Here is a 16,806-nt window from a genome sequence, read left to right on the forward strand (position 1 = left end):
CTCCCCTGCATCATCCTTCTTTCCTTCTGAATCATATTTGCTAGCATAAAAACATGCTGTAACATCTCAAATCTCTCTCTGTCATATATACACACACCCCTTTTTGTTTCATGTATAGCAAAATTTGTTGAAAAGACTTGCTTGTACTGTCTCTATTTTCTTTCTTTGCATTTTCTCTCCAGTGTGCTTGAGGCTGACTCTTCATCTTCATCTGCTGAACCTGCTCTGGTCAGTGTTCTCAGTCTTAAAGCCACTCTACCTCTCATCAGCATTTGACACGATTGATGAGTCCCTGTGTTTGGAATAATCTCACTTATTTTCTGGATGCCACATCATCCTGATTCTTTCCTGATTTATGGCAGTTTCTTCTCTGTCAGTTGTGTTTTCTAGCTTCTCTTCCCTTACCTCAAAGTTGGAATGCCCTAGGCTTAGGCCTTAGACCTTTTCTACATCAGTATAGATATCTTACTTAATACTGTGATTATTAGTATCATCAGTTCGCTGCTGACTGTGGCCTTGATATTTTTATCAAACTCCACACTGTTGGACTGCCTTCTCTATTTGTATGTTTTAGTAGGCATCTGAAACTTAACTTGTCTGATACAGAATTTGGGTTTATTTACTCAAACTCTTTTTCAGACTCGCGGTGTCTGGCAGCAACCATTCACCCGCTCAGTTAGGCCACACAGTGGCTGTCTTTAGTTTCTGTGTTTGCCTCTTACCTCCAATTCATCAGTAGCAGTTTTATCTTTAACCTGTATCTCAAATCCTGCCATCTCTTATCACTCCCTCCGTAATATGTCATTATTATCTCTTCCTGGACTGCTGAAGATACCTTCTAACTGCTTTCCCTGCTTCTGCTCTGTTCTCCCTCTGTGTATAGCAGCTGCTGTGATTTTTTAAAAGACATAAATAATAGCACATCACCCTCATCTGGAGACGGCTAGTCACTTCCCAGCACACTTAGAGTAAAATCTAAAGACCTTACCTAACTTGAAAGGTGCTGTATGATTTCCCCCTTCACTGACCTCATTTTTCAGTATTCTCTAAGTTCCAGAGCCGTCTCCTTCTTGATGTTCCTCAAAGATCAAGGAATTGACCTGCCCTCAGGCTTTTATTTTTCATTTCTTTTTCCTTGCAGTGCTTTCTATCATCATATGATTTACTCTTTCCTATTACTTCAACCTCTGCTCAGACTTTACTTCCTTAACTTCTTCAAAGAGCTTGATTGGACTATAAAAAGCACTTCAATATAAGCACCTCATATAAACACTTCAATATAATTTTCTTACTCTGTTTTATTTTTTATTCACAGCATGTTTGCTTTCTGAAATTATTTATAAGTCTATACTTGTTTACGGAATATTTCCCAACTGTAATGTAAGCTCCATAAAGATATGGCCTTTTGTATTTTCATTGCTTTAATTCCCCTCATTTAGAACAAGGAGTGAGATTCAGTCATAGGTTGTTAATGTACCAGCAGTGATTGTTTGGCAAACATAAAAGCTCCTTCCCGTTAGCCACAAAACTGTAAAATAATTATGAATAATCTTAACAAACAATCTGGAGGACATGGATGGAGAAAATCATGAGACTTTACTTACAGGCTATTAACAGCAACAAGAAAAGACCTGAATAAAAAGGAAGGCCATACCATACTCACTTGACTGGAGAACTTAATGTAAGGATGCTTGTTTTCCTTAAATCTGAGTTTTAGACCTGTTCCTAACAAAGATTTCTACTTTCATCCTCCCAAAATTTGAGAAGCTTGGATGAATAAACCTGAATTTTTTTTTTTCCACTTTTCCAATGAGTATTTATTCTTAGCTAAGCCAGCCATGATTCAGGATCCCAGGGTGTGAATCGCCCCAGCTGCCCCTTGATTGCCCTGAGAAGGATGGAGGACAGAAGAGGTGAGGAGGAGCCAGTTCAGATCTTCCCAGGAAATGTACCTTCTGCCTGGCGATCATCCCAGGCTGATAGCCAGGATATAGGGTGGAGGGACTTGTACACACACCGATATCATTCACACATGGGGACATCACCCCCTTTAGCAGGCATTGCCTTCTCACAGCTGTGGAAGTCCCGTTTTGCCAGCAGTTCCTGGTTTGGTTCTGGTTGGAGAAGCGGCTGTTAAAAGGAGCAGGCTGGTAGATTTTTATTTTGATTTTGATGTTTTCTGCCTTAGTGCTGGCTCCTAAAGATACCCCTGAAGTCACTATGTGATCCTCACCAAAGACGCCAGTCAAGTTTTTAAAATGGAGAAGTTTTTTAAAAAGGTGAAGAGGGAGTTTAACTTCCAGATCAAAAAACATGTAGAACTATTACAGTTAACTGTGGGTGGTACTAGCTTGGAAGTTGGCTAATGAAACAAAATAGAAGTTAGTTTTGTTTTTTTTTTTAAGATTATATGGAATTTTAGTATATATGATTTTAGTATTTAGTATGTAGATAAAAGTGAGAGAAGAATGTAAGTTAACCTTTCCATTGTAAGTAGATGACATGATTATAAATGCTGCAGAGCATTTGTAAGACTGTGGTACCCTGTAGATACATTTGAGGTGTGTGGAGCTCTTACAATTTGGGGTCTAATTAACTATGCCTTTGGGTCATCTTCAGTTTCATAAACTATTTCCCTCACTCCTTGACAACTTTAATTTTTTGATCTGATAGTGTGTTTACCTCTCTTCCTTTTAATTTGTTATTATTTTCACTGTGTATTTAGTAGTCAAATGAACTTGATAGAATTTTTTCATAAGCTATCATTAAATAGACTGTGAATGAGACTGAAATGCATTAAGCATATATGTTTTGCTGCTTTGTGATACCTATTGCTGCTCTTTTTTAAAATTTATATATTTGGCTGTTTTGAGTTTTGGTTGCAGCGCACAGGCTCAGTTGCCCTGTGGCATGTGGAATTTTCCTGGACCAGGGATTGAACCCATATCTGCTGCATTGGCAGGAGAATTCTTAACCACTGGACCACCAGGGAAATTCGTATCTATCTTTTTGATTCAGTGCTTTTGTTTTCTTCCAGTAAATACCCAGGAGTAGAATTGTTGGATTGTTATGATAGTTTTATTTTTAATTTTTTGCAGAATGTCCATATTGTTTTCCATACAGTTTCCCATTAAATAGCTGGTCTTTTTGTCTTCTTGATTGTTTCCTTTACTGTGCAAAAGCTTTTGAGTTTGATGCAGTCCCAATTGTTTATTTTGTTCCCTTGCCTGAGGAGATATATCCAAAAAAATATTACCAAGACTGTTGTTAAATAGTGTACTGCCTATATTTTATTCTAGAAGTTTTGTGGTTTCAGGTTTTATATTTAAGTCTTTAATCCATTTCGAACTTATTTTTGTGCATGATGTGAGAAAGTAGTTTAGTTTGTTTCTTTTGCATGTAACTTTCTAGTTTCCCAGTGCCATTTATTGAAGAGGCTGTGTTTCCTCCACTGTATATTCTTGACTCCTTTGTCATAGGTTAATTGCCCATAAAAACAGATTAGTTTTGGCACACTCTATTCTATTTCATTGATCTGTGTATCTGTGTTTGTGCCAGTGCCATACTGTTTTGATCACTGTAGCTTTATAGTATAGTTTGAAATCAGCTCATGTGGTACCTTCAGCTTTGTCTTCCTTTCTCAAGATTATCTTGGCTTCCTTTCCCAAGATTTGGGTTTTTTTTTGTGTTTCCATACGAATTTTAGAATTATTTGTTCTAGTTCTGAAATATGCCATTGATATTTTGATAGAGACTAGCATGAATCCCTAGATTGCCTTGGATAGTACATTAGTTCATCTAGTCCATGAGCACGGTATATCTTTCCATCTGTTTGTTTTGTCTTCAGTTTCTTTCATCAGTTTTGCAAATACAGACCTTCCACTTCCTTAGTTGGATTTATTCCTAGATACTTGTTTTTGATGCAACTGTAAATATGTTCTTAATTTATCTTTCTGATCATTAGTTGTTAATGTATAAAAATGCAGCAATTTCTGTATATTCATTTTGTATTCTGCAGTTTTGCCGAATTCAGTGATGAGTTCTCATTGCTTTTTTATTTGGCTGTGCTGGTTCTTTGTTGCTTTGCAGACTTTTCTCTAGTGGGGCTACTCTTCCTTGCAATGTGTGGGCTTCTCATTGGAGGGGCTTCTCTTGTTGCAGAGCACGGATTCTAGGGCTCTTGGGCTTCAGTAGTTGCTGCATGTGGGCTCAGGAGTTGTCATTCTTGGATTCTAGACCACAGGCTTAATAGTTGTGGCACGTGAGTTTAGTTGTCCCATGGCATGTGGGATCTCTCTGGACCAGGGATTGAACCCATGACTCTTGCATTGGCTGGTGAATTCTTTACCACTGAGCAACCATGGAAGTGCCTCCCCCCACCCCCACCCCATCCCTTTGTTTTTTTCTCTTTTAGCCACACTGTGTGGCTTGTGGGATCTTAGTTCCCCAACCAAGGAAACTATTGAACCCATGTCCTCAGCCATGAAAGGGTGGAGTTCTAACCACTGGACCACCAGGGAATTCCCTCAGGATTTTCTGTCTGTAGTATCATGTCTTCTGCACACAGTGAGTTTTATTTCTTCCTTTCCAAATTTGATTCCCCTTCTGTTTCTTTGATTTGCTATGGCTGAAACTTTCAATACTATGTTTAATAAAAGTGGTAAGAGGTGGGTATCCTTGTCTTTTTCCTGATCTTAGAGGAAATGCTTTCAGCTTTTCACTATTGAGTATGATTTGTTAATGTGGTGTATTATGTTGATTGATTTGTGTATCTTGAGCCATCCTTGCATCCCAGGAATAAATCCCACTTGATTATGATGTATGATCTGTTTAATGTATTGTTGAATTTGGTTTGCTAATATTTTGTTGAGGATTTTTACATCTGTATTTATCAGTGATATTGGCTGGCCTGTATTTGTGTGTGTGATACTCTCTGGTTTTGGTGTGGGGTGATTCTGGCCTCGTAGAATGAGTTTGGAAGTGCTTGTTCTTCTGCAATTCTTTGGAATAGTTTTGAGAAGGTTAGGTGTTTTTCTTCTCTAAATGTTTGGTAGACTTATGTGTGAAGTTATCTGGCCCTGGACTTTGGTTTGTTGGAAGGTTTTTTTTTTTTTTTTTTAATTACTGATTAAGTTTTATTACTGGTAATCTGTTTTTTTTTTTTTTTTTGGTAATCTGTTTATATTTACTGTTTCTTTCTGATATATCTTTGGAGATTGTACATTTCTAGGAATTTGTTCATTTCTTCTAGGTTGTCCATTCTATTGTCATATGATTGTTCATAGTAATCTCTTATAATAATTTGTATTTCTGTCGTGTGGTATTTCTGTGGTGTGGGTTGTAACCTCTTTGTTTCATTTTCTATGTTATTTATTTAGGCCCTTTTTTTTCATGAGTGTCTGGCTAAATGTTTATCAGTTCTGGTCATCTTTTCAAAGAATCAGTTCTTAGTTTCACTGATCTATTCTTTTTTTTTTTTTTTTTTTGCCTCTATTTCTTTTATTTCTGCTCTGATCTTTATGATTTCTTTGCTTCTACTAACTTTGGGTTTGATTGCTCTTCTTTTTCTCATTCCTTTATTTTTCTTTTTTTCCCCTCATTCCTTTTTTTTTTTTTTTTCCTGTCTCAGATTTAAAAAATATGGAACACTTCACGAATTTGCGTGTCATCCTTGCTCAGGGGCCTTGCTAATCTTCTCTGTATCGTTCCAGTTTTAGTATATGTGCTGCCGAAGCGAGCACTCCCTCATTCCTTTAGCTATAAGTTTAGGTTATTTATTTGAGATTTTTCTTGTTTTCTGAGGTAGGTTTGGGTAAGGTACGCTTGTGTAGGTAAGCTTCCTTCTTAGAACTGCTTTTCCTACATTATCATAGATTTTTGATTGCTATATTTTAATTTCTTCTTTTTGACATCATATTTTTTTTTGTTTTCTGTATCCCTTAACTACTTACTGCAGATGTAAATGATTTTACTACATTGGTCTTTTAACCTTCCTCTGTAAGTGGTTGATTTACTACCTTTACTTTCTATTTGCCTTTATCAATGAGATTTTCCTTTTGTAACATTTATTTTTCTAGTTGTAACCTTTTATTTCCCACATTAGAGAAGTCTCTTTAACATTTCTTCTAAAAATACTGGGTCTTGAGCCCTTGGTGAAAGTAGCAGGGTCCTGAGGCAGATAGGGTGGGTGTCTTTAGCCGGCTGGGCCACAGATTGGTAGGGCCTGGGGAGCCACACGGCTTGAGGTGTCCCAGTACTGGCACTGACTGGGACAGGTCAGTGAGCTGGGACAGGTCCCAGTGCTAATAAGTTAGAAGATTCCAAAATGACATTTGCCAGCCCCAGTGTGTTCACGGTGTATGAGCTCCCAAAATGGTTGCTGCCAGTATCTGTGTCCACAGGGTAAGCTCCAGTTGCCTTCTGCTGTTCAGGAGATTCTCCACGATGAGCAGGTAGGTCTAACCCAGGTTTCCTTCAAATTGCTGCTTATGCTCTGGCTCTCAGTGCGTGAGATTTTGAGTGTGCCCTTTTAAAAGTTGAGTCTTTATTTCCTAGAGTCCTTTGACTCTCCTGAAAGTAAGCCCCAGTGGCCCTCACAGCTAGACATTGTAGGAGCTCATCTTCCTGGTTGCAGTCTCTGGGCTAGGGAGCCTGATGTGGGGCACCCTGGGGAGTTACTTCTGCATTTGTAATTATCCTGTTTGTGGTTCCCACCTGGAGGTGTGGTTCTCTACCATATCCTGTCTCTACCCCTCTTGTTTGTTTCATTGTTACTTTGTATTTTCAGTTGTAGAACATCTTTTCTGCTAGTTTTCAGGTCTTACCAGTGTTACTCTGTAAATAGTTGTAACTTTGGTGTGCCCTTGGGAGGAGGTGGGCTCCCTTGGTGGCTCAGCTGGTAAAGAATACACCTGCAATGTGGAGACCAGGGTTCGATCCCTGGGTTGGCAAGATCCCTTGGAGAAGGGAACAGCTACCCACTCCAGTATTTTGGCCTGGAGAATTCCATGGACATATCCATGGGGTCATAGTAAAGAGTCGGACATGACTCTGCAACTTTCACTTTCACTTCACTTGGGAAGAGGTAAGCTCAAGGTCTTTCTATTCTGCCATCTTGACCACTTTTTTATCCAGTTGTTTTAGCACCCATTTGGTGATTCTTACTTGAATCTGAATACTGTGATGCTTGTAAAATGGCTTTTAATAATTTCTTATGTGTTTATTATGTTATATTCTGTTTTGATGAGTCTTCCTTTGCTTCTTTCACTTTTATTCATTTATTTTATAATAGCAGTGTGGACTCAAGGCCTAAAAAAAAGTCAGTGTTTTATTAGTCCATTACTGTCACTCATTTTGATGCTAAACTTGTTCCCAGATTGGCCAGTGGGAGACTCTTCAAGCAGTTTCAGTCCCCTTTTGATAGAACCCCCCTTAGTCTTTGAGCAGTGCTTTTTCCCCCCTTGTTTAAAATATCCTAGGTGTATCCTGTGTTATTTTTTTATAACAATTTAAAAAAATTGTTTAAAAAAAAAATAACAATTTCTGCCTTGAACTGACCATTTCTCCAAGGAGCTCTACTATCTCTTGACTGGAAATGTCTTAAAGAAACAAAGATTTAGGTGCTGGGCTTGTTTGTTTCTGGTGGAGTGACACAGCTTCTGGGTTTTGTTTTTTTTTTTTAATAGCAGGGAGGAGGAGGAGATACACTGACTCACACATACATATTTTACAGTTTTATTGAGCTGTAATTTATACACCACGCAGTTCATCTGTTTAAAATATATAATTTACTGATTTTTAGTGTAGTCACAGATTGCTCAACTATCACCACAAACAATTTTAGAACATTTTTATTCCCTCAAAGAAACCCCCTACCCATTATCCGTCATTCCCTATTTCCCCTCACCCTCAGGCCTAGCAGTCAACCACTTTTTCTATGGATTTGCCTTGCTGCATCATATAAGTGGAATCATACTATCGGTCTTTTGTGACTGACTTCTTCCACTTAGCATGTTTTAAGGGCTTATCCATGTTGTGGCATGTATTACTACTTAGTTTTTATATTGCTGAACAATAGTTCATCGTATGAATATACTATATTTTATTTATCTCTTTATCAGTTGATGGACATTTGGAGTGTTACCATTTTTTGTAACCAATAATGTTCACACACATGTATTGAAACATTTTTATTTTTGAATTATTTTAGGTTTACAGAAAGGTTGAAAAAATAGCACAGAGAATTCCTGTATTTTTCTATGGCTGACATTTTATATTACCATAGTACATTTTTCAAAACTAAGATGTCAATACTGTTACATTCTTGTTAACTGAAATCCAGATTTTATTTTAATTTGACTAATTTTTACATTAATAAAAGATTTCTGTGATCCAATTCCAGGTACACATACCTTCAGTGTATATATATTTTAAAACTGTGAGTTCGTACCGATACCTCTTAATTCCATTCTCAAATAGAGATTCTTACTTGTCTTATCCCATCCCTTAGTTATATCTCCCTTTTCTCATAGCAAAAACTCTGGCTTCCAACAATTATGCCATCGTAGAGTTCATATTGAATAATTTCAGAATTGCTACAAACATACCAGTATTAAAAAAAAAAGCCTTCTAAGTAAAGGTTAAGATTTATTTTCAGTTCTTCCTGTTAAATTGTCCAAACTTTACTTGGATTAGTTTTCCTTTTTCATTCTCTTCTATGTGATTATATTATCAGTTTGATATACAGTTAGGTTCATTGGCTCACATAAATTTCATGATGAAGTTGGGTATTTAACCAGGTCAGTACTTTAAAATGAAATTTAGAAATTGTTCTTTTATAGATATTTAGTCTTTAGAGTGAATATAGCCTGCTTATGCAGTTTATTTGTATGGTACTTAAGGATTTTTAATGAGTGGCTAATGTTAAAACTTGGTGATTTAAATAAAAATTTGTATTATTCCAGTGCTCAACTCTGTGTTGTCAGGGTAGAGTTGGAAAGGAACTATCCGGGCTCTCTACAGCCCAGGCAGTCACACTTGGCGTGGGAGGTAGATGACACATGGTTTGGTCACAAGAGCTCTGCCCTGGAATATTGGAGGTGTGTGGTGGGGAGCGGGGGTGGGATCTGGATTATTTCTGCTTTCTCTTGAAAATACAAGAAGGAAGTTCTGATTTTACCAAATCCATGTGGCAGTAGTTGGATGAATTTGACCAGTAGTGACTGCCTGTGTTCTCTCTCTAGTTCTGACAGCTCATATCTTCTATGACTCCTTTAAAGCATTCGTATTTTCAGCCTTTCTTTATATCCCTTCTTCCTTACAAAACTGTCGGTTGCAGGTGCAACAGTGGGGAATTGCACTGTTTTGTTTTCTTAAAAAGAAGCAGAGTTTATCTGAAATGAGTTACTTTTTTGATTTTGTAGTTCCGTGAATCGGCCAGCATAACTGATGTTGATAGTACTTTTTATGTGGAATCACTGAGGCCTTAATTGTAGCAGATAACTTTGATAATACATTACTTTCATTGTGGTTTAAACAATGTTTGTTTTTTATTCTCTATGGTTTGGAATGCCAGGGAACACAGATATTTTTGAACCTTTAAAAAATCTTTTTATTTCAGTGACAGGAATTTTGTAAATTATATTTAGTCTTGTAAATTGAAGTTAATAATATTTTGTTGATATTAAGAGTATTCACTTATTAAAATATATGCCATTCTAAATAGTAAGGTGAAATGAAATTGATTCTGAAAGGGTGTCTTAACTATAGTTGGAAAATGAAGTCTAATTATTTAACCATATATCTAAGTTTTAATAAATATTTTAATACTTTTCAAAAGTTTTTGTTAACACAGACTAATTTTTACCAGAGATAAAGCATTTCATAATGATAAAGGAGTCAGTTCATCAAAAGGACATAGTAATTCTAGATAGTTATGTCTGCAGAGCTTTAAATTACATGAAGCAAAAACTGATAGAACTAAAAGGAGCAATTTCAACAGATGTATAATTACAGTCAGATTTCAATAGCACTCTGTTAATAATTAAACAAGTTGGCAGAAAATTAGCAAGGATATATAGATTTGAATAATACTAATAACCTTCTTGGCCTCTCTCCAGCAAAAATAGAACATACATTCCACTAAAATGTACATTGTATTTATCAGAGACTATATTCTTAGCTGTAAAACTAATCTCAATAAAGATAAAAGACAATAAGTCATATGTAGTATATCCTCCAAGCATAGTATATTTAAGTTAGAAATCAGTAACCGAAAGATTCTTGGAAAATTTCCAGGTACAAAATTTGGAAACTTAAGAACATACTGTATGTAGCCCATTGGTTAAAGAAAATAAGAAAGAGAAATTTTAAAATATGTTGAACTGAGTAAGAAGAAGACATAACTGAGTTCATTAGATGCCACAAAGACGATAATGGAGAGGAACATTTTAGCTCTGAATTCATACATTAGAAAAGAAAGATCTCAGTGACCTCAGCTCTGATCTTAAGAAACTAGAAATAGAGCAAATTAAATTCTACATAAACAGAGGAAAGAAAGTTATAAAGTTCAAAATAGAAGTCAATGAAATAGACAAGCAAGAAAGAGAAAAACCAGTGAAACTGAAAGCTGGTTCTTAGAGAAGATCAATAAGATTGACAGTTTTCTAGCCAGACTGATCAGGATAAAAAGAAGGCACAGACTTGATTGATATCATAAATGAGAAATGTGACATCACTACATATTCTACAGATACTAAAAGAATAAGTGGATATTATGAAAAACTTTATACAAGTAAATTACACAACTTAGATGAAATGGACAAATTCCTGGCCATATGCCCTCTCCCACTTCTTCATTTATTCATTTATTTATTTTAATTTTTGGCTGCTTTGGGTCTTGCTTGGGGCCTGATGCTCCGCTGTCCTGCGGCTTGTAGGATCTTAGTTCCTGGACCAGGAATTGAACCTGCATCCCTTGCATTGGAAGGCAAATTCTTAACCACTGGACCACTGGGAAGTCCCCCCAATTCTTACGTTAAAATGTAACCCCCAGTGTGATGGTATATGGAAGTAGGGCTTTGGGAGGTGTTTTGGTCTTGTGGATGCACCCTCATCAGTGGTTTTAGTGTCTTTCTCAAAGAGACTCCAGGAAGACCCTTTGCTCCTTTCCACTCTGAGAGGTTACAGTGAAAAGACAGCCTTCTGTGACCTAGGAAGCCAGCCATTACTAGACACTGAATCTGCCAGTGCCTTGATCTTGAATTTCCCAGCTTCAAGAAATAAATTTTTTGTTGTTTGTAAGTCACCCAACCTATGATATTCTGGTATAGCAACCTGAATGGACTAAGACTGATACAAACTCTGAAACTACAGAATATGAAAGTTTACTCAAGAAGAAAACCTGAATTGCCCTACATGTTAAAAAAAAAATGGATTTACAGTTTACGATATACTCTCAAAGTAAACTCTAGACCTGGAAGATGGAAAAAATAACAACAATTCTATAAAAATTCTTGAAAACTGAAGGAGAAAGTTTTCCCAAGTCATTTTGTGAGACTGTCACATTCAGTTCAGTTCAGTTCAGTCGCTCAGTCGTGTCCGACTCTTTGCGACCCCATGGACTTCAGCATGCCAGGCCTCCCTGTTTATCACCAACTCGGGAGTTTACCCAAACTCATGTCCATTGAATCAGTGATGCTCATTGAATCAGTGATGCTCATCCTCTGTTGTCCCCTTCTCCTCCTGCCCTCTGGAGAAGGCAATGGCAACCCACTCCAGTACTCTTGCCTGGGAAATTCCATGGATGGAGGAGCCTGGTAGGCTACAGTCCATGGGGTCGTGAAGAGTCAGACTCGACTGAGCGACTTCACTTTCACTTTTCACTTTCATGCACTGGAGAAGGAAATGAAAGCCACTCCAGTATTCTTGCCTGGAAAATCCCAGAGACGGGAGCCTGGTGGGCTGCCGTCTATGGGGTCACACAGAGTCAGACACAACTGACGTGACTTAGCAGCAGCAGCCTCCTGCCCTCCATCTTTCCCAGCTTCAGAGTCTTTTGAAATGAGTTAGCTTTTCGCATCAGGTGGCCAAAATATTGGAGTTTCAGCTTCAGCATCAGTACTATCACATTACCTTGATATCAAAATCAGTTAAAGACAATATGGGGGGGGGAGAACTATATCCCTCATTAACATATGTAAAATTTCAAACAAAATTTTAGCAAGTAGAATCCAATAATACATGAAAAGGATAATATATGGATGGAGAATAAGCACATGAAAAGGTTGTCAACATCTTCAGTTCAGTTGCTCAGTTGTGTCCGACTCTTTGTGACCCCATGAATCGCAGCACCCCAGGCCTCCCCATCCATCACCAACTCCCGGAGTTTACTCAACCTCATGTCCATCGAGTCAGTGATGCCATCCAGCCATCTCATCCTCTGTCATCCCCTTCTCCTTCTGCCCCCAAACCCTCCCAGCATCACGGTCTTTTCCAATGAGTCAACTCTTCACATCAGGTGGCCACAGTATTGGAGTTTCAGCTTCAGCATCAGTCCTCCAATGAACACCCAGGACTGATCTCCTTTAGGGTGGACTGGTTGGATTTCCTTGCAGTCCAAGGGACTCTGAAGAGTCTTCTCCAACACCACAGTTCAAAAGCATCAATTCTTCAGCACTCGTCTTTCTTCACAGTCCAACTCTCACATCTATACATGACCACTGGAAAAACCATAGCCTTGACTAGACAGACCTTTGTTGGCAAAGTAATGTCTCTGCTTTTTAATATGCTGTCTAGGTTGGTCATAACTTTCCTTCTGAGGAGTAAGCGTCTTTTAATGTCATGGCTGCAGTCACTGTCTGCAGTGATTTTGGAGCCCAAAAAAATAAAGTCTGACACTGTTTCCACTGTGCAAATTATATCTATAGCTAAGTATCACTATAAGCATAATGGAATGTAGTCTAAATTAAAAAGACTGACCTTCTAAGTGTTGGAAAGGATGTGGAACAACTGGAACTCTCAAATACTGATGATCGGAATGTAAAATGATATAATCATTCTAGAAAACGTTTTGGCACTTCTTTAGAATTGCATATACCTACCAGGTGATCCATTCATTCCATCTTAGAATTTGACTAAGATAAGTGAAAGTGTATGTCTGTTAGGCTTGTACATGAATATTCATGTAAGCTTTCTTTATATAAATAATAGCTCCAAGCTGAAAATAGCCCATATGTTTATTAATATAGGTGAATGGATAAACATCTTGTGCTATATTCAGACATGGAATTGTTGTTAATTGTTTAGTTGGTAAGCCGTGTCTGACACTTTTCGACCCCACAGACTATAGCCTACCAGGGGAATACTGCTCAGCAATAAAAAGGAATGAACTGTTTATAAATAGTAACATGGATGAATCTCACAATAATTACATAAATGAGTGAAAGAATCCAGACCAAAAAAGAATACACTGTATGGTTTGATGTATATCAATTCTAGAAAGTAATCTATAATGACACAAAGCAGGTCACTCATTGTCTGGGGAGGGAGGGATGATGAAGGGGTACAAGAGCATTTTGGATGTCAATGAATGTATTCTTTGTATTGATTTGTGATATGGTTTCATGGGTGTATACATTTGTGAAAACTTATCAAATTGTACACTTTAAATATGTACATTTTATTGTATGTAAATTATACCTTAATAAAGTTTTTTTAAGAAAACATAAAATCCATAGAAATATTTAAGATCTCAGAAGCTTAACTTTATTTTTAGTGTTGCTGAGTCTAAAGATAATAGAAATCTTGACTCAGCATTTATGTTCTCTAGATTTCTACCATATATTACCTGTCTTAATATGTGTTTTGTATAATTTTGTCTTCTTTGGTTATTTTTTTTATGCTGTATCTGGTATTTATATCTGAAATAGTTAATGACCCCTAAACACACTTAGTTTTGACCCTTAAACACTCTCAGTTTACCCAATGTTTACTCAGTTTTTTAACTGTACGGCATATTCCTGATGAATGAAGAGGCTGGTTTAATTATTTTTATTGCCTTTTGTTGTTGTTCAGTTGCTACGTCCTGTCCAACTCTTTGTGACTCTCATGACTCTGTCCATGAGATTTCCCAGGCAAAAACACTGGGGTGGGTTGCCATTTCCTTTTCCATGGACTCTTCCCCACACAGGGATTGAACCTGTGTCTCTTGCATTGCAGGAGGGTTCTTTACCACTGAGCCACCAGGGGTGCCCAATTATATTTATTACTAGTATCTTTATTTTTTTCCTGTTAGACCTTGAATAATTCATGATGAACTCAATTCATTTGTTTAAATGTAAAGTTTAGCTCTAAGAATTCTGTAACTTAGAATGATTTTTTTAAAAATAGTATGCATTTTGTTCGTGTTTGTGGGTATGCATTTTGCTGAAAGGAAAGCACCAAGGCCTACTTCCGATAGTTTGATTATCCTTAACAGGGCCTTAGGCATATGATAGAATCATAGTTGTCTTACAAATGAATTCATGCTGTAAACGTCTACTCTGTAGGAGGTAAAAATTGATTAAATGCTATCATAACAAGCTTCTTCTACAGAATGACAACAGTTTGTAAATCCAACTGGGAAGTATGCTGGTTAATTATTGTTAACTCAGGAATATTTTAATTTAGTGAATTAGGGTAAGGCATTTCATTTAATCGATGTATTTTTTTTTTTTCTCTCTCTCTCTCTCCCAGGAAATCTAGTAGCAGCCATGATAGAAAACAAAGGGCCCAGAGTGGTGGATTACTTTGTTGTGGCAGGTCTCACTGATACATCTACTCTTCTGGATCAAGAAATAAATCGTTTAGATACTAAGTCAACTGGACCTAAAGCTCCAATTACAGACATTGCAGTTATTAACAAATCATCTGGGGAAACAGTACCTGAAGGTTACACCTGTGTTGAAGTCACTCCATCCGGTCTCCAGGCAAACTTGAACTATGGAAGTCTGAAAAGCCCAGAACTGTTTCTCTGTTACAAGAGAGGAAGAGAGAAACCACCCCTTACTGACATTGGGTATGGTGACTTTCTTTTGCTGTAGTGAAGGGAATATAATTTATTTAAGGTGCACAGGAATAGAAATTTTAAAATCCCTGATGGTTCTATTATTTGTTACTTCAAGATCAAGTGTACTAAGATAGTACATACTTCTGTCCATCCTTACTGAATTTCTCTGCATTGTACTGAGTCATTAGATTATTTCCTTTCAAAAGAATATTGAAATGAAGGCATTAGAGCCTGAAATGCGATTTCATTTCTGTTTGTACCTGATAGGTAAGTTTACTAAACATAAAAGAACAAAAAGCTATAGTGAAAGTATATTTTTAAGGAGCTAGTTAGGGTATGTGATGAGGGAAAATTTTGAGGAGAATTTTGAAAGTAAGTTTTGTGAAAACATCTGAATATTAGATAAAACTTATAAGAATTGACCTGAGGATGGTTGGCGTAGTGCCTGTCTTTTGTTTCATGTTTCTTATAATAAGCAATTAAAAAAAAATTGTTTGATCATATACACTTCTGAAATTGTGTTCTAAATATTAAAAAATAGTAGTTAAGAGATTTATAATTCCCAAAGTAATAATTTTAGTTTTGGTTAGTGATTAAGTTTTGGGAAACAACAGGGGAGACCAAAAAAAAAAATGTATTTTGTTATCAAGGAGAAAAAACTAGTGTTAACCTGACATAAGTTTACTTGTCAATATTTTTTCTTCCCTCCCATACAGAGTTTTATATGATGGGAAAGAAAGGCTTATTCCAGGATGTGAAGTGATCCAAGCCACACCCTATGGTCGCTGTGCCAATGTCAACAATAGTTCCACTACTTCACAAAGAATCTTTATCACTTATCGAAGGGCTCCTTTAATTCGGCCCCAGAATTCTTTGGCTGTAACTGACATCTGTGTTATTGTAACCAGTAAGGGAGAAACCCCTCCCCATACTTTCTGCAAAGTTGATAAAAACTTAAATTGTGGAATGGTAAGAATAAAGTTTCATTTCTGAAATTTCATATGAAAATTAAGAAAAATTTTTTGGATTCTTCTTTATCATTTGGCTGATTATTTACTCTCAGTTTATATTGTCATGATTTAAAAAAAAAAATTTAGCCTTCTAATTTTCATGGTTCATTGTAACTTAAAAAATCCTTAGCTATCTGATGTTTTAGAATAATTTCATCCAGAAAATAGATACCTGAAGTAAGGGACTTTTTTTTCCCTTGGTATGTGCTAATACATCACACTAATGTACAGATTTTACTAGCTTTTGGGTTTCAGTGTTGTCTTCAAGGACAACTTCAGGGAGACTGGGTTGAGAATACTGCTTATATTTATTCAATTATCTTAGATATTGTAGTTTTCATCCTTATTTTAAAAGGGTTGTAGTGAAAAAGAAAAATACAACATAGGCATTGGATTTATAGTTTTTTATGACCCTAAAGTTATGTTTCTTTTGAGTTGTGTTTATGTTATGTTTATTTTGAAAAATATTTTAAATCAGACTGAAAGCCTAAATGATACAGTCAGAGCTGACCGATGTACCCAAGGCTGTTTGTCAAGACCAGTTTGACTCTGGAGATAATGACTTCATAGCCTCTAGTGGCCCCAGTCTTCCCTAGTTTGGGCTCAGCATCCCCTCCATTTTGTGCTGTTTCTTTCAAATAGAGGCAGCCTCTGCATGATTACAGAGTTCTGAACTTTTTGAAACAAACCTCACATCAGTTTAATTTTTGTGGCAATGTTTTTTTATTACGCCTTTTCTTTTAGTGTTTT

General features: G+C 36.7%; 1 protein-coding gene, 1 non-coding gene and 1 pseudogene across 5 annotated transcripts in view; 1 reads left to right on the top strand and 2 right to left on the bottom strand.

Moving 5' to 3' along the window:
- The window catches only part of DENND4C (DENN domain containing 4C), a 110,796-nt gene that overhangs the window by 16,029 nt on the left and 77,961 nt on the right, over positions 1-16,806 (top strand). Inside the window, exons 1-3 of one of the 4 annotated variants that reach the window (XM_070480566.1) lie at positions 6,815-7,084; positions 14,734-15,055; positions 15,763-16,015. In XM_070480566.1, the coding sequence (XP_070336667.1) occupies positions 7,045-7,084; positions 14,734-15,055; positions 15,763-16,015 (615 nt within the window). In that variant the 5' untranslated portion in view covers positions 6,815-7,044. Of the gene's footprint in view, positions 1-6,814; positions 7,085-14,733; positions 15,056-15,762; positions 16,016-16,806 lie in introns of those variants that run through there. The other 3 variants (XM_070480565.1, XM_070480564.1, XM_020904076.2) reach the window with 3 other exon arrangements.
- Positions 1,838-2,315, bottom strand: LOC110144183 (cytochrome c oxidase subunit 6B1 pseudogene; annotated as a pseudogene).
- LOC139039556 (U6 spliceosomal RNA) lies at positions 5,635-5,741 on the bottom strand. Its single transcript, XR_011492897.1, has one exon. It is a non-coding gene; the product is annotated as a U6 spliceosomal RNA (small nuclear RNA).

Source organism: Odocoileus virginianus, chromosome 18 (genome assembly GCF_023699985.2).
Source record: "Odocoileus virginianus isolate 20LAN1187 ecotype Illinois chromosome 18, Ovbor_1.2, whole genome shotgun sequence".
Lineage (NCBI taxonomy): Eukaryota > Metazoa > Chordata > Mammalia > Artiodactyla > Cervidae > Odocoileus > Odocoileus virginianus.